The sequence below is a fragment of the Pagrus major genome, chromosome 22 (assembly GCF_040436345.1).
Source record: "Pagrus major chromosome 22, Pma_NU_1.0".
NCBI classification, from domain to species: Eukaryota; Metazoa; Chordata; class Actinopteri; order Spariformes; family Sparidae; genus Pagrus; species Pagrus major.
In genome coordinates this window covers 5,552,929-5,578,987 of record NC_133236.1, presented here as the reverse complement: position 1 = coordinate 5,578,987, position 26,059 = coordinate 5,552,929, and the positions used below count along the sequence as shown (strand labels likewise).

Sequence of the window (26,059 nt, the reverse complement as noted above, 5' to 3'; positions counted from 1 at the left end):
GCTGTCCGATCTGGAACATGTGTAGGGGATGTAAAGCAAGCATCAGAGACATTTAAGTGCTGTCTCAGGATGTCTCAGCACAGAGATGGCTCACCACTGCTCTCATCTGCGGCCCCGTCAAGTTGGGGGATAGACAGGTTGGCGAACAGAGAATTGTTCCCACTCCACTCCATGTCTTCGTCAGAGGACTCCTGCTGCTCGTCACTGAGGCCGTCCTCTGGCTCCTTCACACCAGGCCTGTACACAGGGGGATGACACTGATTAAACATAGCACAGGCACAGCTCACTGTGGATGACCTTCATCTGACTGCTTAGAGTCTATTGGCTCATGCTTGTACTTAAAAAAGAGCATTGCTCTGCAACAAGCTGGCAGTTGGACAATCAGATGTATTCATGGCACGTCAGAAAATCTGCTGTCTTTAAGTATAAGCAGTCCCATCATCAGATCTCCCACATGGCTTCTGTCAAAAGATCTGTCATAAACAGTGAGTTCTAAATGTTTTGATATCTGCAGGAGTGGAGGAGTTTTTGACACGTTGTGGCTGACTGTAGTCTTGACTGAGACCGTGCTGTAATAAGATTAATTCAGACCTTGACTGCAAAACAGACCTCATTATTTGCATCTTCCCAGAAGACTGTCGGTCTTCTGAATTTGAAAGGGAAAAAAGGTAGAAATATTGCATGAAGTATCCAAGACTTCTATGTTTGAGGACCATCTTGTTTGATAAATCTTTGTCTGGAATTGTCAACAGACAAAACCACTTAAAGGTTCCTTGTTTATGATATAATGTGGGGATAGAAGTCATAGGTTTTAGTCGCACAGAAATTATAATTCAAGCATCAAGTATGAGGTAAAGCATCAAACAAGATTAATAAACTCTTCCTGTGTCTGCCTGGTCTGACATTGTTCTGTCTTTGTAAGTTGTAATGTTGGATAATGCTGGAAACCTTCAAAATGTTTTTGATCTCAGCGCCAAAACTATACATATGCAGAAAGAAACAAATTATCTTTTTGTCAATACGGCACTTTAAGATTAAAAAAAAAAATACATTTAACAAAATAAACCAAATCTTTCAAATGTGTAAGCACAAGCCACCATCCAATACCTGAGCAAACATAAAGTGCTGGCTATAAATACTTAGTGCCATAAATATAGTTTTGTTGGTCCAAAGAAAGGACTGAGGTTTGTTACCCAGCCCTGGTCTGCATACTGTATACACTCATTTGTGTATTCAATTACCTTTTAAAGTGAAGTGTTTCTGATGAGATACCTCTGCACAGGGCAGAACACTCACACACGACAGAGACAAACTTGCCTTGTTGAGGAGGAGTTCTCAGCAGGCTCGTTGTCCCATCGCTGTGACATGATCACGCTGAACTCAGCCTCTTCCTTGTCCAACTCTGGCCCCGCCTCCTCCTCATCACTGTTGCAGTGGTAGGTCCTAGCACCAGGAAGTGACTGGGACTGGGAATTCTGCCTAACTGGGGTTCTGCAGAAACCATCGTCCTCCAGGCCTGCCAGTAAATCAATGATGGCACGGTCCTGGCTGCTGTCTGCAACATTTTAAAAGACATTACACCAGTAAGCTGCAAGCAACAACTTTAAGAGTGGTCCCAAATTAACTGATTTAGTCAAAGCTACAAACTGGCTTAAAGGGGCACTGTGTCGTTTCGGAGAAGAAATTCAAACTCAGAATTTTTATATTTACAATAATAATAATAATAAGGTAATAATACAAACTCATGACTGAATAAACAAGCTGTTCTCGGAACAGGAAAATAAGGTCCCAGAACACTGTTTGAAGCTAGAAATGTGGCAGGGTCCGCCACATATAAACAAAGTAACATAGTATAAATTGTGTTGTCCTTTAAGGTCAGTTTGTTTATTCAGTTTATTCAATCATGAAAACAAAGAGAGTTTGATTATTTAGTTTGTTTAGGCAGAAAAAAAAATCAGCAAATGAAGATCTTTCTCTTCTGATTAAAATGTCTTCCCCAAAACTACAGAGTGCTCCTTTAATCACAAGGCTATTTGCTTGGTATTCCCACCCTGCTTATTTACAGGCTCTTGGCACAGTCACCACTTGTCCCCAGCTCTTAACCAGGAATTTATTTCAAATAAATGTATGTTTTAGACACTAAAAGGAGAAGAAAGTGAGCAGACTGCAGCTGTGTGCGTATCAACGTGGCCACCATACCTAACAGGGGCGAGTGGCTGGATGTCTGGGAGAGCGGGAGGAAGGTCTGACTGTTCTCCAGGAGACTCAAGATGGCCTCCTCATCAACGACGGCCTCCTCTGGGACATTACCACTGTTCCTCACAGTGTCTGCAGAGAAAAGCACTGTTAGCAGCACTGAAACATCACACATTTGCATAATCTGAAAAGAGAGGTCCATCAACACACAGACACCAATGTAGCCTCTGTGCTCCTACGGGAGCCTCAGCAGAGAGATTAGCCCTTTTCACACACAGATTCAGCATTATCGGCGCAATGAAGGCTCGCCTTTACACTGCCTTTGTTTGTTTGTTCACACTGAACCAAGCAGCGCCGGCATAAAGCCGTTCCAATGTGTAATTTCATACAGCATGAGGCGTGACGGTGGACATCATAACGTTAAGATCTGCGTAAGAACGCGTTTCCTCCGGATTCCACCTATAAATCTAAACATGTACCCGCTGACTGTTTATAATCATATGAATGCAGTTACAATGTGTTGTGATTGAGATCCTGGCCCACAAAGCATCCTGGAAAGTGACAAAGTTATGTTTTTTTTTCTCTAAATGACATAATTACATAATCGCGTCACATAATCACCGTGAGTCAACTGCGGGAGCTGCCTTGCTCAGACGCTGTTTTTCGGGCAGAAATGTGTCAGAGTCAGTAGGACAGACAGGGTGACAGACAGGATGACAGACACTTTTCCATGTATAACTGCTGGAATTTTTTTTCCTCATATAGGGTGCCAAAGACACTACCAGTTACCACATTACTGTTGTTTGGTCCTGTAATGTTGCTTTGTGGGTTGAAGTGTGGGACATTTGTCTTTTATTTGATGAGTGAAGGATCTGTTTAGTTGTCAGACTGTGAACACCATCAGATTGACACACTCCTGTCCCACTTTGAACCCAGACACAGTAGGAGCGATAGGGAGGGAGAAAGCAAATGTCACGTTCAGCTACCTCTACTGTCCAACACACAGTCAGAGAGGCAGGGCCACATAAAGACATAGGAAACAAATGCACTTCGATGACGAGGTCATCCATTACTAACATTAATTATTCTATCATACTGCTGTCTTGTTTTTATTATGTAGTATTACATAGAAAATGGAAAATATGGACAGCAGAGGTGAGGATATATGGTACACACGAGTGGGATTCTGACAAACTAATGCAAATAAGATACACAGTACAATCAAGTGGATCTAACAGTGAAGACGCAGTCTGGATACATACTATTGTGCTGCTACACCGCAGACTACAGTAGGACCACAGGAACTGTGATTGGTCAGATTGTGTCGCAAAGAGACGAAGACATGGTATGGGCTGAAAAACAAACTTTAAGTAGTCTTCTCCCTTTCAATAACACCAGACATATTTTGCAATAAAATAAAGCGAACTAGAATGGCGGTCAGTAGAGCTCAACCTACACCAAGGCCCAACAGCATATTTAAACCTGCTAGATCCAGATTTTCATTTGGATCCACTTCAAATTCCACTAGCTCATAGAGACCAGCCACCTAAACATGCCTGATGTTTTTCAAACAGATCCATGCATTATTCCCTGAGAAATTAATGAAAATATCGATAAATGCCCTATCTCACAATGTTCAAGAGAGTGAGAATAAATCCTGGATCATTCCCTATTTTTTGGATCTGCACCAAAAGCTAATGTGATCTATTGTGGGCCAAGACCCATCATCCATCCAAGTTTGGTAAAAATCCATTCAGTAGTTTTGGTGTAATCCTGATGACAAGCCAACCATCCAACAGACATAGGAGAACACATCACCTCCTTGGCGGAGGTGATAACAAATGTAATGATTACTTTGCTATTAGGGCAAAAATGTCTTATTCAGTAATGAGAAAGACTCAGATAGTCTTTCAGTAAACAAAATCAATTGCATATACAGTATATGATTAATATAATGTAAGTAATGGCCAGATCGTGTACGACACTACCACAGATGCTATCAGTGGGTCAAATCTGATGCAATATTATAGAATCAAACCGACAAAACGAACTCACCTCAACATCCATTTAGTACTGACTGACACAGTCAAAACGCTCCAGAACAGCTGCTAATAGAGCTTTTCCACTGGCACCAAGTCAGTCCTTGTTGCACTGATTTACTCTTCCATTAACCGTTTTACCATACCCAGTTGTGCCGAGCTGTACCCGGTATGAACCTTCTCTGGAGTGGGCCCTGCCGTCAGGAAGACTGCAGTGACGTCTTGCGACAGTGGCCCACCCTCAAAGACCCCCATATTCTCCCAAGCACAAGCATGTGTCGCAATTGCCAGACTCATGTCTGTGCAGGACAGAGAGAGAAAGACCTCTTTAAAAGGTCTTTGTGACCTCTGCTCTCAGTCCTTTAAAACTAACTGCGTCCCTGTTTGTACTTTCAGAACTCTGCTGTATTTTACTGTTTCATCGTGTTCTCAGCTGTTTCAGGAGTTGTGTTAAGTTACTGCTGGTGAAAACCCAACATTTCCTGGTGTAGCTGCTTCATAATAAAAGCTTTTAAATAATGGGAAATTTATATTGTGAAGAATCTATACATGAAATCAAATGTTAATCATCGAATAAGTGGAGCTATTTTGGCAGCCATTCTTTGTTAACACTGCATTTACGGCACTGCTCCGCATGATTAACAGCCGTTCTGTTGACCGCCACTCAGCACGTCATCAGTTACAGACACACATTTAAGCAGGTAGCCCTGTTGTCATGGAAACACAAATCTCTGCCATGCTGGGCTGACAGGCAGAGTCAAACCGAGTCAAGCAGAGCCAGCACATGTGTATCGAAAAGCCCCATATGGACCCTGAGGTGAGACTGTGATGTCTGCCTTTTTCAACTTCCATCGCCTTGAATGAAGTGTGAATATCTACAGTACATTTAACGTGCTGATGATGATTTGCTCTTCCTGAGGTGTCGGCCTTTATTTCAAGTGTCTTTTCAAGACGACCTCAAGTTTTTTGTTATCCAAGTCAAGTTCTGAGGTTCTGACACATTTTATAGCCGGTTCATATTTTGGGCTATATTTCATAAAATAGACTTGACTTTAGGACTGTGCATCCCCCAGTATTAGGGTTTCCTCACCTGGCCGCGAGTCCCTGTGCACCTCCACAGTATTAGAGAGGGTACACGGCAGTCCCTCAGGGGTCAGGGGGTCAGAATGGAGGGTCAGGGGGTCAGAATGGAGGGTATGTTCACTGGGAAAATCTTCTTGGTCCTCCCCGTTGCCAACAGACAAACTTTGGGTCCTGGGCAGAGAGAGACAATTAATAACTGTAATTTGGTTTTTCTTCATACATCCTTGGAGGACTCCTGGAGGGTCGATCATTACTATTAATTGCAACACAGAAAACATAAAGTGTAATTCATTGGTAAAAAAACTGGTTACATCACATTAATGCCTGAGTGCTCCTATTACATGTGCAAGGGAACGATGGAGTCATTTTGCCATTTTAGACGAGTGTGAACATGAGCAGTGCTGTCAGCTTGGCTCTTACCTGAATCACAGAGCAGAGGACCTTCTGCTATCTGCCCTCATGCAGTCATGTTTTATTAGCATCTCTGTGCTGTAGGTCTTAATCAGGGAAGTGCTCTGTTTACTCTCTGTGTGTGTACATGGAGGTGGTGTGTTAGTGTGTGATGGCTGTGTGAATCTGTGGGTGGCTGGATGTGTAGAGAGTGTCTCTTCTCTGCTTGGTTTGTGTGTGTGTGTGTGTGTGTGTGTGTGTGTGTGAGTGAGTGTGTGTGAGAGAGAGAGAGAGAGAGAGAGAGAGAGAGAGAGAGAGAGAGAGAGAGAGAGAGAGAGAGAGAGCACGAGCTGGGAGGGTGTGCAGCCTAGTGGTCTGTGTGTTGGAGAGGGAATATGAATGGAAAACGGGCAGGCAGCCAACTTGGGCTTTGTCTCCCTGCAGATCGCTCTCAGCTACAAGCTGCCTATCATGCTCCCTTACCCATGCTGCCCTACTGCATCGCCTAGCAACTCACCACTTAGTGACTCTGAAATATTGAAATGTAGACCACGCAGACGGCCGCTGCTTGCAAATGGAACAAATTTCACAGGAACAGGTGCTACTACTGAACTGTTCCAAACCTTTTACAGATCTGATTAAACTGCAGACACTTGAAGATTAGAACCTTATGCTTGAGAGGTTGCTGGTTTTAATCCTGCAATGAGCAGGAGAAGCTGAATATGAAATGCCCTCACACGCCCTCAAGCTACTGATTCAAAACCCTGTTACTCCAGTGACTGCATGGTAAACTTTCAGCAGGTCATTTCAGGCTTAAAAACACGTTTTGATGAAACAGGCTGCAGACAGCAGGGTTGTCTGTGTGGACAGACGGGTGAAGCTGCATAACACCATGTCTGAGCTCAGCAGCAGCCCAGAGGAATAAAGTAAACACTCCTGTGGAGGCGGTCCACACAGGAACAGCGCTGGCACAGGATAAACCAAAAACAGACAGGACAAACGCTACGCTGCATTTAATGAGACGTCACAGCCACATGGTGACACTTCTCCTTTAAATGATGAATGGGCTGAAGGTGTCCCAGCAGGTAGTGAGGCTGGTAAAAGATGAATAATTTTCAGAGGTGATGAATGATGAGAACATGGCTGAATATATGAGATCACTGTGTTTGGACTTTTTAATCAGCTGGCATGTTGCTGCTCTCTGAGGCTAGGATGACAGCAAAATAGATTTTACTGCAGCCTCATTGTCATTCAGAGACTTTGTTCTGCTAGGCCGTGTGAGGAAAGGCCTCCAGAGAGTCAGCGTGCACGACTGCACGTGCCACTGTCTGGCTGTCTCTTAATTAGTCTGCTAGCTAACGACTTTAGAGGCGACGAGGGAGGGAGCCTGGCAGGCGTCGGGAGATTACTGCAGCGATTAACACATATCACTACGTAGCCACGCCCCCCTCGCCGCCTAACTTACTTTGTTTTGCTGAGAGTTTGAATGATGTGGCTAAGGAAGGAAGAATGCAAAGAAGATGAAACAGAGAGCAAAGATACTCTTCTACTGTCCTGTTCCATTTATAATTACAAATGAAACACTCAGTTGAATGAAACACGGAGCTATAGTGGGGATACCGTTGCATTAAAGCTAGGGTTGGTATGTTATTCTAGAAGCAATTTATTACATACATAGAAAATCTCTTACAGATAAAAGAAAAGAAAAAAATAATCTTCTGTGGCTGTCACAGGCCTCTAATGGGACCATCCAATCGTCTCATTCAGCCCGTATGAAATGATTGGACGGTTTGCCTGTCCTTCTACCTATGTACCTGCCTGCATGTGAACCCTCTGCCTGTGCACGTGTGCATCTTCCACAGGGCCATGTGTTTATGATAAAGCCATTAGCGAGCTAGTTGCACAAGAATGGCAGCTAAAGTGCAGATCAAATTTCTCATTGCCAACATGTTTAACAGCGTTGAGTACTAACATAAATATGTTGGTTGTTTAGGTTAGTTGTGATAATGATTGGTGTTTTCTTAAATGTGAGTAAGACATGTAGTTGAATACAATTAGCAATGACGCTAACGATGTGTAGCACTCAGGGTTGCCGATAGTCCTGCCTGGCCTCCCATGACCACTGTCTTTTATTATAAAGCAGGTTAGTCGCAATAAAATGCTATGTGTTCAGAAAGTTTAGCACTTACTGCTGTTGTTCATTAAAAATGCATCTACAGAGCAAAACGATGGTCATTTTGGGCTTTTGTCGAGCAGATCACAAATATTAATACAAATAATATAATACAAATATTTTATATATACAGTCTCTGGAGTGGAGCTTTTGTTTTCGCTGTGACAAAACCGAGCAAAAAACAAACATTCTAATTTAAAAGTTTCAGTTTAAAACTATAGTGTCCATCATTACGAAGTAGTGATTTTTTTAAAAAAAGAAGCAAAACAAAGGTGGGCAAGTCTTGTGATCATGGATGCTCAAACACCATGCATCACTGCTAGCACCCCCTACTGCAGTACGCCAAGAATGTAATGAAGCAAAAGACTTTTACTCGCAGATTCCACCGGATACGTTACGGCTGCGTTACAGCTCCGCCACGGCAGCGGAGCTGATCGGTTGCACTCTAGTCTATGTGTTAACTTCCACCAGGTCCGCTGCGTGTCTGCTGCGTCCCAGCTCCGGCAGTCCACACCCCTGCGGAGCAGATACGCAGGACTTCTATTCTGGCGGTTGCTGCAGCACAATGCAGCAATTCAGCCGAATTTAGCACAGAGCACACAGGAAGTCAGACACGAAACAACAACAAGACATCCGGTTAGTTAAAAAATAAAACACTCCGTGTTGATACAAGCACAAAAACCTCAAAAAAGAGACAAATACGAGCTCTTCTTCTAATCCTTCGGTCGGGAACACTTCATGTTGTTGTGTTTATAACACGTACATATATCTGCGGCCGTGCGTGATTATGTAATTATCGCAGGAATTCCTCGGTTTCGTAACTACAGCTGTTCGGCGGGGCTGTGCCGTGGCGGACTCAAAACGTAGCTGGTGGGGGTTGCCGGACGAGGACGATGGAGCAAAATCGTACTGGAGCCGTAACGCAGCGGACACGTATCCAGTGGAATCTTGGGGTTAGAGTGCAAAGGCCGAGACAGAGGGAAAGACAAAGCGTGCAAGATGAGAAGATAAATGAATAAAAAGAAATTAGACATTTCCAACAAAGCCGGCAGTGCTAAGTGAGTCCTTGAGAATGCAGCAACAACAGTAGTGCTGCATAAAAGAGGAAGGGAAAGCCAACAGAAAGGAAGTGACAGACTGTGTGTGAGTATTAACAGAGAGAGTGACTGACACAGCCAGGCAGTAAGGGTGTGTGTGTGTGTGTGTTCCATCACTCTTCGATGAAAGCCTACACTGCAGCTCGCTCCTCTGTTACTGTCTGATATCAGAGGTTAGTGAATAGAAGCCATCTGGATCTGATGCAGAGGCACGCACGGCTGCCGAGCCAACTGTACTCTTATTTATAACAGGAAATACTTGCTGCCTGTACACTGTGGGAGTGCAGGGGGGTGGGGACGCTCTCTCCCTCCTCATTTTTCCATAGCACACTCTCGTTTTCTGTCTCCACCTCCCTTGCTCCCTCTGTTCTGATCTCACTTTCTCCATCCCTCCTTCCCATGTCTTCAACCTGCTCTCCCTCACTGTCCTGAGAGGACGGAGGAGACAAAGACACTGACATGAAGCCGAGAGGCACAGGGAAACTGAGGACAGCTACATTAAAGTTACAAAAAAACAAAAATGAGAGAAACTTGTGCTGGATGTGGTCTGACACTGTGGGAAACTTGTCTGACTAATGTGACTGGAAGTATGTGTGTCTTGTTTTCAAACACTTTTCCTTCTCGAGTCCCAGCTTTTTCTTCACTGGCTTTCTGCCTCACCAAGAAATGAATTTTCAGATCAAATTTGTCCTGAGACATCAGTCCCGTCCCAACTGTCACCAGGACAAAAGATTAGAGGAAGGATGAGGAACTTACACGTGAAACTCGTTCTCCTTCAGAATCTCCTTGAATCTCTTCATGAAGATTTTCTCACTCTCTGTTGAAGTGACGGACCCGCGACCTGCAAAACATCAGACAGATCATTTCAATAGTGCGTACATCGGTTCTGGAAACTGTCTGTTCTAACACTCCTGTGTCCTGTGACTGACACACCTCAAATTCTTTGCTACAATTAAAACATCTGCAATTCAGTATGCTAGTAGTGGCGGCATAATTTGCTTTATTGCTTAAATATTAAGAATAAAATGAGACTGGCCTGGTGTTATTCTAGACACCAAACAACTGAATCATATTTTCTGTCCCAACTATAATGTTTCTGAGACCTGGACATTTTCTCTCTCTACACTCTTCAGATCTGGCAGCCCTGTGCAATTAAAAGTAGGCCTACCAATGTGAAAGCTCTAAGACTGATGATACTCTGACTTGTGTGAGTCATGGAAAACTCAGGGCTCAGCAACAAAACTAAGACAGATGTCACAACTAGCTAACAAGGAGCTGTACACAATGAAACAATACAGTTAGCCACACAAGAATTTATATTATATTTCAGACACCACTGAAATGAGGCCAGCTCACATAAAGCATCCAGCATTTTCAATTTCAAGGCTTGTGTTTTTTTAAATTGTATTAATGGGAAGCTTTTACCAGTAAAATGTTGGTAGTTTATGCAAATGAACAATGGTAAACTCTGCAGCAAAAATCCTCCAAATGACGCAAAACACGTCATCTGGTGGACTGAGGGGCTGTTGTATCAACTATGGATTGTACTTCTGCATTTTTTCCAGTTTCACACTGGACAAAAAACCCACTAACACCCACCAACATCTGGCTTTTGTATAATCCACACGCATGCCCACGTCAAATGACTCTGCAGTAGTCACAGGTATTTATCAGCTCCAGCTCTGATTGGCTGCTATGAATGTTTCCGGGTGGACACACTAATTTCTTCCCCTTTCCCCGATGAAATGAAATGTGTTGAAGTTTAGGCTCCGTCTCTGTTCAAGTAGCGATCAAGACATTTGAAAAGTAACCGTTGTTAGTGGCTTCTGTGTCACTAATAACTGAGCACTGTCAGCTGCCCGATCGTTCTGCTCATGTGCATCTCTCAACAGAGAGGAGAAGGAAGTGGGATGTCTCACTCCTCAACAACTTCTATCATCAGCTCAGCTAAAAACACAATGTGTCTAATCACCTGCACCGAGGGGGTGATGTTTCTGCCCCTGTCTGTTTGTTGGTTGGTCAGTTGGTTTGTCAGCAGATGACACAAAAACTAGAGACAGATTTCTTCAAAACCTGGATGGAGGTTAACATTAACTTTTGGTGTGGATCCAAGAATTTTTTCCCACTTTCATTAATTTCTCAGGGATTAATGCATGGATCTTGATGAAAAAAAAAGGCTGGTATCTATGAGTGAGTACAAAGGTTTAGAATTATAAAATTAATTATAAAAATGATGTAAGTCTGATGAGGTATATGATCTGCTACTTTATACTGTTGCCTGTTTTTCCAGCGTGGTCATGATGACAAACTGGATCCACATGGGAAAAAAACTGAAAGCCAAACTTGTCGACCGGAAATGTGAAAGGAGTCAAATGCCTTTTTTTCGCAGGTTTTCCCATCTTTGAAAAACCTGCACATACACACTATTTTTGGTGTAAAAGTAGTGTCTGTACACACTCATCCACAGACACACAGAGCATAGTATGTGTTTGTCGCTGGTTCCTTTACAATTTATGAACAACATTTCTGCCAGTAGCCCTAGAAAGTCAGTAAGTATGAAATCAGTTGACAGACTGACATCACAACATGGACTGAATTCTTGTCACACAGCATTCAGCAAAGTGCAAGGAAAGACATGAAGACAGATTTTCCATTATGGATCCTCTCACCTTGTGACTCAGGGGTTTCTATCTGGGACGCCTGGTTCTTCTGTCTCCTCCTCTGCTTCTCATCGTCCCAGATGGCCTGCAGGCCCGGGTTCCTGCCAATCTGATCTGGACACAGCAGAGAGTCACAGCAGCGTGTCAACTCAAAATTCCACCATGCTTTATTATTGTCTCACTGAGGAGCTTTTAAACCTACGACAGACTTTTTCAGTTTTTATGGCAAGCAGAACTGACAAGTCAAAGTGACGCCAGACTAAAGCCATACAATTCAACCCATACATACTGTAGTCATATTTTCAACAGTGCACTTTTTATACACTGTTATAGAGCAGATGGAAAAGTATGAGTCAGAACACAAGCACTGCCTGCCCTGGAGTGGCCTCTCCTTTCCTTTCTTCACTAAGACAGATGCTAGTTGTGGTTTATGCTTCTGCATCCAGCAGGATCTAAATCATCAAGACCCACTGCACACTTACAGCCTCCATACAAGTACAGTCTCTAACACAACAAAACATTCAGCAGAACTGGCTGAACTGGGGCAACCTGAGGCCTGACAGGGACATGTGTACTCCGCAGTTCCTTTGAAGGACTCTGCACACTAGTGGCTTCAAACACCAGTTTATTTACCCAGATTTACCCACTGGAGAAACTTTAATACCAAGAAACCACGTGTGTCAGCAGTAAACAGCACTATTGTGTCTGGTCTGTGATTGGCTTCAACTGTAGGGAAAAAAAGACAAAAAAGTCCAGTCCAGTACTAATGACTACAGGAACAGTACACCCAAAAATAAAATTCAGTCATTATCTACTCACCCCTGTGTCCACAAAATATTTCTGGAGTTTCACAACATTCTCAAGCTAAACGACAAAACAACAAGCTAAACACCTGAAGAGGCTGGAGATGTGTTGAGATGTATAAAAACAACTGGCTCCATACAGCTGGTCCTGTGTAAGTTTCTGGAAGCTCTAAAATCCCAAATTGATTTGAAAAGCCAATATTCACACAAATCAATTTGGGATCTCAGAGTTTCCGACTGTTTTTTACATTTTAAAACAAGTCTCCAGCTACTTCAGTTGTTTAGGACAACGCTGTAACGCTGTTTTGCTGTGAAGCTCCAGAAATGTTTTGTAGTTTGAAGTTTGGTAGTCTACTCACCCCATCAGCGTGGTGCGAGTAGACTACCAAACTTTTATTTTTTGGTGAACTGTGAACTTTTTGGTGAACAACACAGTTTGTTTAAGAGCATGGTTCAGATGGACTGCTCTTCCTACTCTGATCCAGGGACAAGGATGGGTTTGCTTTAACAACCCTGGATGTAGAAACTCTTTGTTATTATAATGGAGTCACTAAATCCTAAGGTTTAAGCAAACAGAGCAACAGTTCCTTATGTTCTGTGCAGGGCTTTGTCAGATCATGCCATCTACATTATGGGTCAGTGAAACATCTCTCTATCCTGGATTCCCTCATCTCAGTTAATCTCTTCCTCTCTCTGCTCCCCTGTGACAGGAGGTGTTAGCTCAGCTCCACATAGTTGATCTTCAGAGCTGCTAATGGATTTGATGGGTGGAGGTGCACAGAACAGCTTTGTTCTACACCTTAAGCACCGATGATTCAGCAGACGACCTTTCACCTTTCTATCTGGTCTTTTTCCTATAACAGAGTCAGAGTGGGCTACAATACTGGCCCAGACCGGTGGAGGGGTGCAGCAGGTGGGGATGTTGTCCTGAGTGTTTTCTTACTTTCAATTTCCAGGCGGTTGAGGATGTCTACTGCCACAGCATCGACCTCTAGCTCACAGGTGCTCTGCTTCTCCACCTCATCCAGGATGAGGGAGCTGCAGGCAAACAGGAAGAATAGTTAACTCTTGAAGAAGAAGCATTAAGTATTAATATTCAAAGCAGTAGCCTTCTTGTCCCTACAGTAAATTCTGTTGTACTACTGGCTAGAAATGTATTTTTCATGCATCAAGATGACAGAAAGTTTGACTTTTGTGGCTCATTGCTTTTTGTCAGGCAATATTATTTTATTTTAGAACTGCATTATTGCAAATATTAAGAAACATTTTTTAAAAATTGCTTCAGAAAAGATGGAAATGATGTCGAATAATAAGGAGGATTGGTGAGAAAAGGAAAAAACAGATATCTTCCACAATGGAAAATAAAAAACAAATAATAAGGCATTTAAAACCACAGGTTACTAGTCATGTGTTGACAAAAATATTTATGGATTCAAAATGGATTGTAAATATAATGAATCACGAGCGAAAGACTTTCTCCCGGAATGGATAAACAACTTCTTTCGTGACCTCTTCCACTTGACAAAGAGACTGATGTCTCTGGCACCACGAGGTGTATTCAGAAAAAACACTGCATTAAGCATTTACTGTGGGACATTCACTTAGGGTGAGAGAGGCTGTGCAGTGGGACTCACCAGGGTATAGCTTTCTCCTCCCAGCGAGTAAATGTGCCCCCAAGGGTGCTGTCGTTCAGCTTAGAGGTGCAGGGGCTCTTCAAGGGGCTGATGCTGGGACAACTGCTGGGAGTCTGCCTGTCTGGGACCGCTGCTGCATCTTCTGGGGAACACACACAGACACAGACACACAGACACACAGACACACAGACACACACACACACACACACACACACACACACACACACACACACACACACACACACACACACACACACACACACACACACACACACACAGAGTAGTGTGAGCTCTGAAAGAAGCTGTCAGCCAGCCCAAAGACAATCTCCCTTTACTTTGTTGGGACTTCTAAGTACTAAACCGTTTGCAACTGGACTTGTTTCAGTTTCTTGAAGATGTTCCACCTCTCATCAATAAGAAGAAGCCTCTTAGGTGAGAGGTTAGAATTGCCATGACCTGGACTACAGTTGGGCAGAAAAAGCCCCATCATCCCTTGCTGTTCACAGTGGGAGGTATTTAGCACATGTTTCATTATTTTATCATTTGCAATGAATGCCATCCCAGAAATGAGAGTCAATATTTATGTTTATTCATTTCAGGAGAAAGTGTGAAAAAGTGAACCTTAAGATTTCAATGATCACAATTAACTTTCACACTCAGCTGTTTAGAAGGTATTGATGTCCTCCTATGATGAACGAGCCACTACAGTTTCAGCGTTGTTTGCTTGTCCAAACTGCCATTTAGGAATAATTCTGGTCACACAGCTGGGAGCATGGCATAATAAACATAGCTACAGTGAAGTTCAGCAGGGCTGGAAACACAACAAGCTGATCAGACAGGTTGTACACAAGCCAATAGGTTAACCAGATTATCTAACCCTGGGTCTTCAACAAGGTGTCCGTGACCCCTAGGGGGTCGTCAGAGTCGCTGCAGGGGGGCAGCCAAATTATTGTTTGATAGTATTTTATATTCTCAAAAATGTGTCTGAAAAAACATATGACATGAAACCAACAAGCTATAAGCAAAGATTAATGAGTAAAAAAACATTTAATTTACACACCATTGATGATAGTCTACCAATGATTTATTGTGCAATTGTGAGTGAGCTGAGCTAACCGTACAATAAATCACTGTGTGGCACCAATCCATAACAGCAAACTACGTGTTACTGAAAAATATTGTCCAGCTATCTGTATTATTGTCCTAGGTGTATGGACATTCTTGTGAGATACAATGGATTGTTTCAAAACTTATCACCCTCCACATCAGAAACCATCAGAGAAGAAGGAGAGGATGAGGCTAACACTCTTAACATTAGCCATGCTACAACTGTTGCTGATCTATTTATACATGGCACAATGGAGCAAGTGGTATCAACTCCGTATCTCTATCAGCTAAGGGGTCCTGAAAAACCTTGAAGACCCCTCATCTAAACGACTTTAAAAAGGTGTAATTTGTAAGAAATGGGCAAAATTGGCTCACTTTACTCTTTGCTGTAGCAACTAGCTTCCATTAGCAAGTAGCTCAGTAAGCCATCTAATGGTCGGACTCTTCATGATTACTGTCCAGTTGGGCCTCTTTTTTTTAGCAACATTGCAATTAACTTTTGTTATAATACTATTATCAATGACGCTTATAAAGGAACGACATGAGGATAATCCTTGAAACAATGTAGAAAATGATTCTTGTATAGATACATAAAATGACAACTGTTTGATCTCACAGGGCATTTCTTGGATATGTTCCACTTGTAGTTTTGACACTTGAACTGTTTTGGAGACGAGTGTTCAAGCGGTGTAGTGGACTTCAAAATACATCAAGGCCTCTATTCATCTCAAACTGGCCCATTCAACAAGCCCAGCCCCTTTATCATTCTTGCTCTTGATCCCAGATTAAGGACTTCAGGCTTTCAGCTTTGAGCTTGAGGAGTGAAGAAAATGTAAACAGGTGTAGCCATTAATGGGGTATTTCACTTTCTTTGTTGTACGGGGCATTGGATCCCCTTTTTCCATTGATTGGGTCAGTGTAGAGGTGGATCAAACATGGGGGCCCTTCTTTTGTCAGAAGAGAGTCAAGTGTGACGATTTAAAAAAAAAGAACTTTATTAAAATCAAGTGTGGATTTCCTGTCCTGAATCATTAATGCCCTCACATGTAGAGGCAGGTCTGCTGGGTGGGATGATCTCTGTGAGTTTGGAGAGAGCCTGACCAACAATGATGCTCAGAGGCAGGGGTGTGAGATAAGGACTTAGCTGTGATCAAACAGAGTTGGCGGTCAGGGGTTTAGTCTCCATCAGGAGAAAGTAAAGGTTGGCTTATCCAGGTCAGGTTCACCCGAGATCTGAGGGGGAAAACCTTAGTCTCCCAGTCCCACTGTGAGGCCCGGTGACTGTTGGGTTTACCCCTGTGTCCCCACTTCTCAACAGTCAATACACACTTGTAACATATGAACACATAGATTTTAAAGGCCTGTTTGTGGCTCTGCTGTAGCTCATGGGAGATAATGGATACTGATTCTCTCAGTAGCTTTAATGTATCCTGACTGAGTGACTGGAACAGGAAGAGACAGACAGGCAACCACAAACATGTCATCTGGTGACATACGATGAGTTTACTTCTGAAGTTTACTTTTGTCAGAAAACCAGTGAAATGTTTACCTGAGATGTGCTCAGTCAGATGCATCATTTCTGGTTATTCCAAAGACTAAATGAATACACAAAGGGTACAGAGCCTTTTGGGTCAGTTTGAGCTCTTATAATTTGGAATGAACCTGACTGTGGAGGCTCTTCTTCTCAATCACCTCTGAAAAAAACTCTTTTTAAATTACTTTTTGCATTTGTATTTGCTTTAGGACATTCTGTTGTACTCTCTTTGTGTTCTGTGTTTAGTTTTTATGGCTGGTTTTATTCACTTTGCCTTAATCGGTAGTTTGTAACTGTTTAAATACATTGCATTGATATTGTTTATTTAGTGCAACACTCACACAAGTAGAGGAGAGTCATAACGTGTCAGAAACAATATCTATGTATAGTTTGGTAATATGAGCTAACATTAGCCACCATAAGGCTGGTGCAGCAAAAAAAAAAACCCTGAGTGTGTTGAACTGAACAATGGTGTGTTTCATTTTATCTCCGACAGGGAGGTGATCTTTTCACTTGTGTCTGTTGGTTATTTGTTGTTCTGGTCAGGATTTCACTAAAACTACTGAACAGACTTCACCCAACCTGGATGGAGGATGGGTTTTTGGCACAGAACAGAATTAAATCTTGGTGCAGGTCCAGATAAAGGGACCGATTCAGGAACGTTTTTTAAATGTTTATTTTGTGCGTTTTTCAACATTTTCACGAATGTCTCATGGAATAATGCATGGATCCTGATTAAAAAAAAAGTTTTTTTATTTAGGTGGCTGGTATACATACCCCTTCCACACTGGTAAAAAAAAACTCACTTAATGGATCTGCAGTTTCTACTATTCCCTGTTTTTTTCAGCATGTTCGTGATGATGAACACAAGGGGAAGAAAAAAACAGAAATGCAAACTTGTCCACTGATGAGGTGAATGGAGTTAACTGCTGATTGTTAGCAGGTTTACGCAGGTTTTTCAAACACACGTGTACACACTAATTTCGGACAATTTGAAACAGATCGTAATAAAATCTATTATTCTACAAGACAATAGAGATTATGATTCTGTCTGCATTGTTTTGATGTCCTCGTGTTTAGCTGTTACAGATCTGGTCAGCTTAAATAATGGTTAAGCAGCTATGGGTGGTTTAAAGTTTAGAGTGATACAGGGCTAGGATACAGCTTGATATTGGATTAGGTCTGATTGAATTAAAGGGGACTGTTGGGCCTCGGAGGATGTATGTGCTCAACTGAGTGCTATTCTTTGCACAAGTGGAGTTGGTGGAGACTAAAACTGTGGTAAATAAAAGTGTATAGTGGTCTGAAATTTTTAAATTACCAGAAACAAGACCTCAAATGAATTACTAATGTTGTTTCGGCAACATCAACCTGACAAGTCCTCCAAGTATTTTGTTTACATTTCACAGTGACGTGTGCAGTGCATCAGCATTAAGCATCACAGTGTTTGTTTTCTGGAGAAGACGCAGTTCTGCGTGTGTGTCACTGCATCACAACTCTGCAGGGCTGACACAACTCCAGAGGACTCTGCTCCAAGGAGCTCAGGCAGTACAAGAAAAAGAGGGAGCCTGGAGACTGCAAAGTGCTGCTACTGACACCCAATATCTGCCTGTTCTTGTTCCATCCTCACACCTACTGATTCAGTTTGTTTTCTGTCTCCTGGTTCTATAGAAGCTTCCTGTGTGATTTTCAGGAGGCAGGGTGCTTCCACTAGATCTTATTTTTTGCCTCCTCAGCGAGCAGCAATGAAAGAACAGAATGGCTAAAACAGACCGGAGAGAGACAAGGTAACCAGAAAGGTAAAAAAACTGCATAAAATAAAATGTAGAGAGAAATACAGAGCGGGTGGAGAAAGGGAACGAAAAGAGCGAAGACCACAAGACAAAGCTTGTGAAAAGAAGCGAGAGGGCAACATTAGAAATGAAAACAGAGAGAGCTTTCAAACAACAACAAAGGCATCCTGAGGCTGAGGGGAGATCAGGACTAATTCAATATGACATGGGGCATGGCAGTCTTCCCCGCTGAGCCAGGGGGAACAATGTAGTCAGCAGAAGGAAACCTGGACATGCCCACACTGTCCAGCAGAGACAGCAGTGTGTCCTGTGGCAGAAGTTGGCCACTTGTTGATCAGCACAAGGATGAACCTGGACATGTGCAACCCAAGAACTGCACCAAATAAACAGTTGTGGTCAAAAGAATACGTATAAAGAACATGTTCATCATGTCAGTCTTCAGTTCCAGTGGTTTCTATAGCTCTCATGTTTCTGTGATGAATGAGTGGAACACAAACTACTTTGTCACAAAAACATTCATGAAGTTTGGTTCAGTAGTGAATTTATTATAGGTCTTCTGACAATGTGACCAAATCTGCTGGATCATAAATATACATACAGTAACTAGAACAATCAATTTAGGTGAATATAGAAAGTTGTGTGAATCATATTTTCTTTGTAGCATCTTAACCTCTTCTGAATGATTCTGATTGATAACAGCTGATGACTTTTCTGGGCCCATTTTAATAGGGCTGTTTGATTCAGCCATTAGACTCAGCCACAAACACTACAATGGGGAAGTCTAAAGAGCTCAGCATTGATCTGAAAGAGCACATTATTGATTTGAATAAGTCAGGAAAGTCACTTGGAGCCATTTCAAAGCAGTTACAGGTCCCAAGATCAACTGTACAAACACCTGTTTGGATGGTCAGGATGGTTAAGATTCAACCAAAAACCATCAAAAAGCAAGTCTGCAATGAATTAGAAGCTGCTGGAAAACAGGTGTCAGTGTCCACAGTCAGCTGTGTTTTACATTGCCATGCCACCAGCTATATGTTTGGAGGAGAGAAGGTGGCCTTCCCAAAGTCCTGACTTGAACCCTATCAGAACATGTGGACTGTGCTGAAGAAACAAGTCTGTGGCAGGAAGACAACAAGTTTAGTTGAACTTCACTGATTCTGTTAAGAGGAGTGGTTAAAAATTCATCCAGAGGACGACCAGAATGTTGTGGACGGAGATCAGAAGCAGCTAACTGAGGTGAAAATGGCCGAGAGACATTTAACCAAATATCAGAATTACTGTATGTATATTTATGATCCAGCAGATTTGGTCACATTGTCAGAACACCTATAATAAATTCACTATTGAACCAATTTGTGACAAGGTAACGTGTTTTCCACTTATTTCATCACAGAAATATGAGAGCTGTAGAAATCACTGGAACTGAAGACTGACATGTTATACATGTTCTTTACAAGTGGAGGTAAGCTTCTGACCAAGACTGTAAGGGATTAGGGAAAAAGTCTTAACCATTTATCTTTTTGTGTTACTGGTGTCCGCACGTAATTAAACACTAAAATCAGGATAAGGTGACGATGAAGGATTAGCTACAAGAAAATCCTAAAAACACTTTAAAAGACAAAGATAAAGCAAGAAAATAAGATTTGCTGTTAGACTGAAAGGCAGCGGTGTGTCCCAAAACATCTGGGAAAGAGAAGAAGAGCAAAATGACCTCTTTACCTTTGTTGTGGCACCGGCGGAACTTGACAGCCGTCAAGTTAAGCAGGTTCATGCCATACAGATTGTAGTCTATGAAGAGCTGCAGCAGGAAGGGGATGTGGGCCTCGTGGGGCTGGTAACTCTTGTTCATCACTGCTCCGCTTTGTAACAGCTCACACACCCTACAACCAGGGGGAAGAGAAAAATGCATATTTACTGAGTCCACTGTCTCTGTATGAATGAGTCATGAGCAGGCATTCAGACCGAACACAGCTCTGCATTAAAAAATGCACTGGCGTGCGATGGTGCTGTTTCAGGTGAGGGTAAAACGATGGAGTATGATCAGGGAAGTCCAATTTAAGTAATCTGACTTTGAATCGTTTATCAGACGCCAAAACACTGCTGATAATACTACTAATAATACTGTGATTTTATCTCTCATTCTTTATGATTTTTCAAGTCAAGCTTTAGAAATACAGCAATCATGTTACCATGTGAGAAGTAATCTACGAGACAGGGGTGTTTGCATGAATTCGATGGGGCAATGCGCTGGATGATGCTGCCAAGTGTTCTGGCAGAAGTAGCAGAACTGGACTGAGACAGCTGAGTCGGATGCTGCGTTCAGACCTACTTGAGTTTTTTCTTTTTTCTTTAATACTACATGTTTCTGATTTATAAACATGAGCAGGAGTTCACACACATTTACATTAGAAGATATACACATAATCACTTTCATAATTACATTTATCATAGTTTCAGCTGTCAGCCTCTTCGTCAGCCCGGTATGTGACCCATTGAGACCAGTACACTTCTCCCTTTTCTTTCTGTATGAAATCTAATGACAGCTGTCGCCTTACATACTGTATATGTTGTTTATAATATCTATGCATTGTTTCAGGGTGGGAGGCTCATAAAGAAGTCAACATCTTATTATTGCCTTCATGCTTGCTAACATGAGAATTTTAAGGAAATATTTGTCTGGACTAGTCTGGTCTGTTCACTCAACAACTCAACAAAAACACCTGGTAAACACTGACCAACAACAGAGACAAAGTTTTACTGGATGTGAAGTTTCCAAGATGGTCAGAGTCACATCAGTCATTATCTCAGACTTGACACAGCTAAATGTTTATTTGTCATGCTCTATGTAAAAAGGCCATTAAAAGACATTATACAACTGTCATTAAATGTCAAATTCACTTTGACATTTAAAATGCATTGAGTGCCTCTTTAAAATACATAAAGACCATCATTTCATTTAAATCTGTCCACACAGGGAAAGAGACATCCTGTTTTCCAGAACCATCCACAGAAGTCCTTGATTTACAGAACCTGCTCGGCAGTTAAAGATGAATTGGGAGTGGTTCACTGTGAGATTGTTTAAGCTCTGTCCTGGAGTCTTTAAAGGTGAGGGCACCGTGCTGACTGATTGACTGACTGATCAGAGACCAGAGGCTGAGGAGGGATGCAGGGCAGCCAGACCTGAAACTCAAACTCTCCTCTTCTTCCTCCTTCTAAACTTCCACAGCGTCTTCTTCACCCTCTGCAGCTGTATTTTCTCCCTCGTAACCTGAATCTCTCTTGATTTCTCTCAATCAGATATTTTCTGTACCGTGGTCCCTCGTTCTTTCTCTTCCTCAGTCTGTACTGAACTGTATCTCTCTCTTATCCGACTGTTATATATGGCCCTCTCCTCAAGCCTCTTGCTGTCTCTCTCTCTCTCTCTGTGTGACTCACATCTTCACCACTAATGCTGATCGCTCCAGCAAATAATTCACAGTCTTCCTGTGTGCGTCCATGCACACAAACACACACTCTTCCAATCAATTTGTACAACTGAAAACACAGCAATCGATTTCAGTTTAGTGAGTTGGCGGAGTCATTCGCACACAGTCTGGCCTTCAGTAACATCAAACAACTGGAGCTCGGGATGAGTCCTACTCACATTAAAGAGCATCGATCTGCAGTAACCTTACCTTTTGACCATGTGAGGATTGTACAGATAGATCTTCATAAAGTGCTTCTCCTTAGCGTGGTAGCCATAGAAAGGCCTGTCAAACAAGAGAAAGACCATATGGAATACAACAGCATAATCAATTTAAATCTGAATCATTTATTTTGAGGGTTTCCCTCACTGTTATTTTAGGATATTTAAAGGGTAAATACTGTAACAGTCATGTTTCACACTGTTTGGTGCAAATCTCATCAGCTCGGAAATCATGAGTAACTCACATGCCAGAGACCAGCACCACTTTGAAGATGTGCTGGGCGCTGGAGGCGGGGTTTCCCATGGCGACGTTGAGAGCCCTGTCGATGCTGAAGGCCACCTGGCGCAGGTAGCGCTCTGGCTGTTGGTTGTAGCCATCGTATGGTACATAGATGTAGGGGAACACGCCGTGGAGGTGGAGACATGTTTTCTGGCCTGCAACACAACAACAACAAATCTATTGAACATCAGGCCGATATTTTTTTCTGTAACTACAATATGTCTTACTGTGGCTAAAACCTTTCAAGGCAAAAATATGTTGTATTAATTTGACAACACAAGGGAGGAAAAACTAAATTTGAAAAAATGTACCAAATCATCAGTTCAGGTTTGATTCAGTCACTTAGACAAACAAAACTGAAAATAAAATGAATTTAAATATATCAGTGAGCTACTACCTTCCATTGATATCAGGCCACATCACACATGATCTAATCTCATCCTCAGTGAGTGTGATCTCAGATGTGATGTGAGTTTGTAACTATTACAACAAAAACATCTCACTGTCATGCAACTTGACACCGTTGTCCCTCCACGTTACATTTGTACAACCCTACATTAAAGACGCATTTCCTTCAGTGTTTCCTTCCATTTTATCTGGCACCTTGTCACCAACCTGGAATGACTTTAGGGCTGCAACTTATGAGTATTTCAGAATCAGAATCAGAAATACTTTATTATCCCCAAGGGGAAATTGTTTGTGTTACAGCTGCTCCCATTCAAAGTTCAGAATATGCAGAAATAATAATAATAATAATAATAATAACAATAATACCAATATCATTATATATATATGTATATATATATATATATATATATATATATATATATATATATATATATATATATATATTTCCATTGCTGATTAATCTGTCAATTATTTACACAATTGATCGATTAGTTGTTTGTCTCATTTAGTCAACAACCCAAAGAAAGTCAGTTTACTGTCATAGAGGAAGAAAGAAACCAGGAAATATTCACATTTAGGAAGCTGGAAACAGATTACAAAAATAAATAACAGATCCATTGATTATTCAAATAATTGGTGGTTACTTAGTAGCAAGGAAAATCACAGATAAATCATTGCAGCTCTGTAAGAATTTAAGGTGCCACAAGTTGTAAAATCTCATCATATTCTTACACAGCGAATGAGCCAACACAACACAAAGTGATTTTTGTCACTCTTACCACCTTCGCACTAAACCCAGCATATGCAGGTTTTTTAAACGCAGGCAAACCTGCTAAAAATAGGCGATCGACTCCATGATATCTCTACTTCTGAGATCACTGGTCAACAGTAACAGAAGCCGGTACTGACCAAATATTCAATGCCAGTTTTCTGTAGGCTACTTGGAACAGAGCAGCTACTGCGAAAAGAAAGAGACTTCAACAAAGAACTCTCAATCCAGATGTTTATCATACTACCTGCCAACAATGCAGCAAAAATGTGATTTCATTTCTTCGGGTGCTACCAAATCTAAATACCTGTCAGTATTGCCAGTACTACAGGGCACAATGAATGAACCCACTGTTCTAATTTCTCAGCATGCTGGGACAAAGTTCTTGTTGAACACCCACGAGCTGAGCCAGGAGCCTTAGATGTGACTTCTTCTACAGAGACTCTTAAAGCTACTGACACGGTGCAATTGAGATGGATGGAGTGTGCTGAGGGTCCAATGAACTGTTTTCCCCCCCTCCCCCACACTTTTGGACCAATCACTGCAAGGCAACACAGATGGATGAGTGCGACAACAAGTCTGTAATTCCCTTATTCATATCAGACACGCACAGCGTTAAAGCAGGCCATTAGCTAAATAACTAAAGAGAAAGAGAGGAGGAGCGTCGCTGGGGATTGTGGGCAGAGTGGAGAGGATTGAGGTCTTCAGTGATGTGAAGTGAGGTCAGCCCGTGCAGAGAGAGGGAGATACAGTATTCATAACAAGGGACGTAGTGACATCATTACTCCCAGACAGACTGCTGAGAGTCATCTGAGGTGAACTGTGCTGCAGACACCACACTGCACTTCGCTCTCTTTCTGGCTTCCCAGGCTTTTATCTGCACACTGCTGCAGGACGCTGTACTGTGTTTAATCAGGCTACATAAGAGATAAGAACAGTCGGGTCAACATGAAGTTAACAAAGGCTGGGGGTGCTGAGGTCACTTCTGACACCAGTGACTGACAGACTGGTGGACAGACTGGTGGACAGACAGACAGACGGACAGACAGACAGGAGGAGGCAGTGTTGAGCATGAGCTGGACTTGTCCTGCTTGCACATGCCCAGAGACATGCCTGCCTCCACAACACTCAGTGCTGATAACAGGGCTGCAGGAGAGGAAGGACACAGTAATCCAGTGACCGAGAGAGGTTCTATCACAGATTAATCAAATGTGAGGATTTTCCATTTTACTCCATCATTATGAATTGGTTCTTTGGGTTTTGGATTGTGTTTGGACAAAAAAGCAACATCAAATTTATAGAAAGTAAAAATAATAAGTATTTTCACTATATGATGACATTTTAAGGTGAGTCTGGTCATTCTGAGCATAATGAGCGATCAAGCTTGGAAACCCATTCTTGTTGTTGCTATGGTGATCCAAGCAACCTGCACACATCAGAAGGTAGGCTGTGTCCCGATCTTCTTAATGGGGAAAGAGGTTTGAAATACTTCAGTGAATAGCTGCCTGTTTTTAGTGGTTATTATGCTTTCATAAACTAATCACACACTCTTTTCTTCAGACCCCCACGAAGCCAAAAAGGTTTGACTCTCAAAAAACCTCGCGTTTGTTGTCTGTCAACTTCATTTTGACAAAAAATGCAATCTTAAATGTAACTATTCACAACTAATCTTTCTTCAGTTTCAAACATGATTATAATTTTGGGATAATGATATTATCATTATTTTGACAGATATTATGATTGCAATATGATTCATGATTAATGGGAGGGATTATTTTTGCATCATAATTTTCATTTTCGCTGAAAAAATGATAAAAAACCTGATGATGTGACGTGTCGGGGTCTATACCAAACGAACATGTTTTCTTACATGTGGAGAACATGGCTTGTAGACCAGGACATCTCCACAGCTCTACAGGACTTCACTATGATGCTGTTTGGTCGCACATTTAACTTTCATCAGAAAACTGCAGCCTCTTTTTATTTGGATATTGCACGTGGTCATATTGCAATTTTGATTATATTTGGATTAATTGTGCAGCTCTAATATAATACAAATGTGAATGCATCCATATTTGAAGATTGTAAAAACGTGGATGATGATGATGAATGGATGATGATAAATGGATGTAGGCAGTAGGCAGTTTGAGGGGGGATAACTTCCTCCCTGTTAGCAAAATGACCAAAATGCATTCCAGTTATTAACCTGCCACCCCCTCTCTCCACCTCTAGCAGCCGACAGAGTACAGGTTAGTCTAGTCTGCCTGACTGATGGATACTTTATGTGACTGAGGTTTGTGCAAGATACAATCTATGACCCTGACCATGGCTCTGATGTATCTGTAGCTTAACTGTGCTGTGCATTGATAAATACATGGCTGTTTTATTACGGTACTGCAGCCAGTGAG

At 42.0% G+C, this 26,059-nt stretch overlaps 1 protein-coding gene across 4 annotated transcripts in view; it reads right to left on the bottom strand.

Moving 5' to 3' along the window:
• Positions 1-26,059, bottom strand: part of rev3l (REV3 like, DNA directed polymerase zeta catalytic subunit) — a 77,040-nt gene that overhangs the window by 23,830 nt on the left and 27,151 nt on the right. For 2 of the 4 annotated variants that reach the window (XM_073493420.1, XM_073493421.1), the window contains exons 2-12: positions 22,440-22,629; positions 22,184-22,258; positions 20,229-20,389; positions 14,076-14,217; positions 13,385-13,479; positions 11,648-11,752; positions 9,735-9,819; positions 5,326-5,489; positions 2,200-2,328; positions 1,318-1,555; positions 95-237 (exon numbers count right to left, since the gene is read on the bottom strand). In XM_073493420.1, the coding sequence (XP_073349521.1) occupies positions 95-237; positions 1,318-1,555; positions 2,200-2,328; positions 5,326-5,489; positions 9,735-9,819; positions 11,648-11,752; positions 13,385-13,479; positions 14,076-14,217; positions 20,229-20,389; positions 22,184-22,258; positions 22,440-22,629 (1,527 nt within the window). The remainder of the gene's footprint in view (positions 1-94; positions 238-1,317; positions 1,556-2,199; positions 2,329-5,325; positions 5,490-9,734; positions 9,820-11,647; positions 11,753-13,384; positions 13,480-14,075; positions 14,218-20,228; positions 20,390-22,183; positions 22,259-22,439; positions 22,630-26,059) is intronic. The other 2 variants (XM_073493422.1, XM_073493423.1) reach the window with 1 other exon arrangement.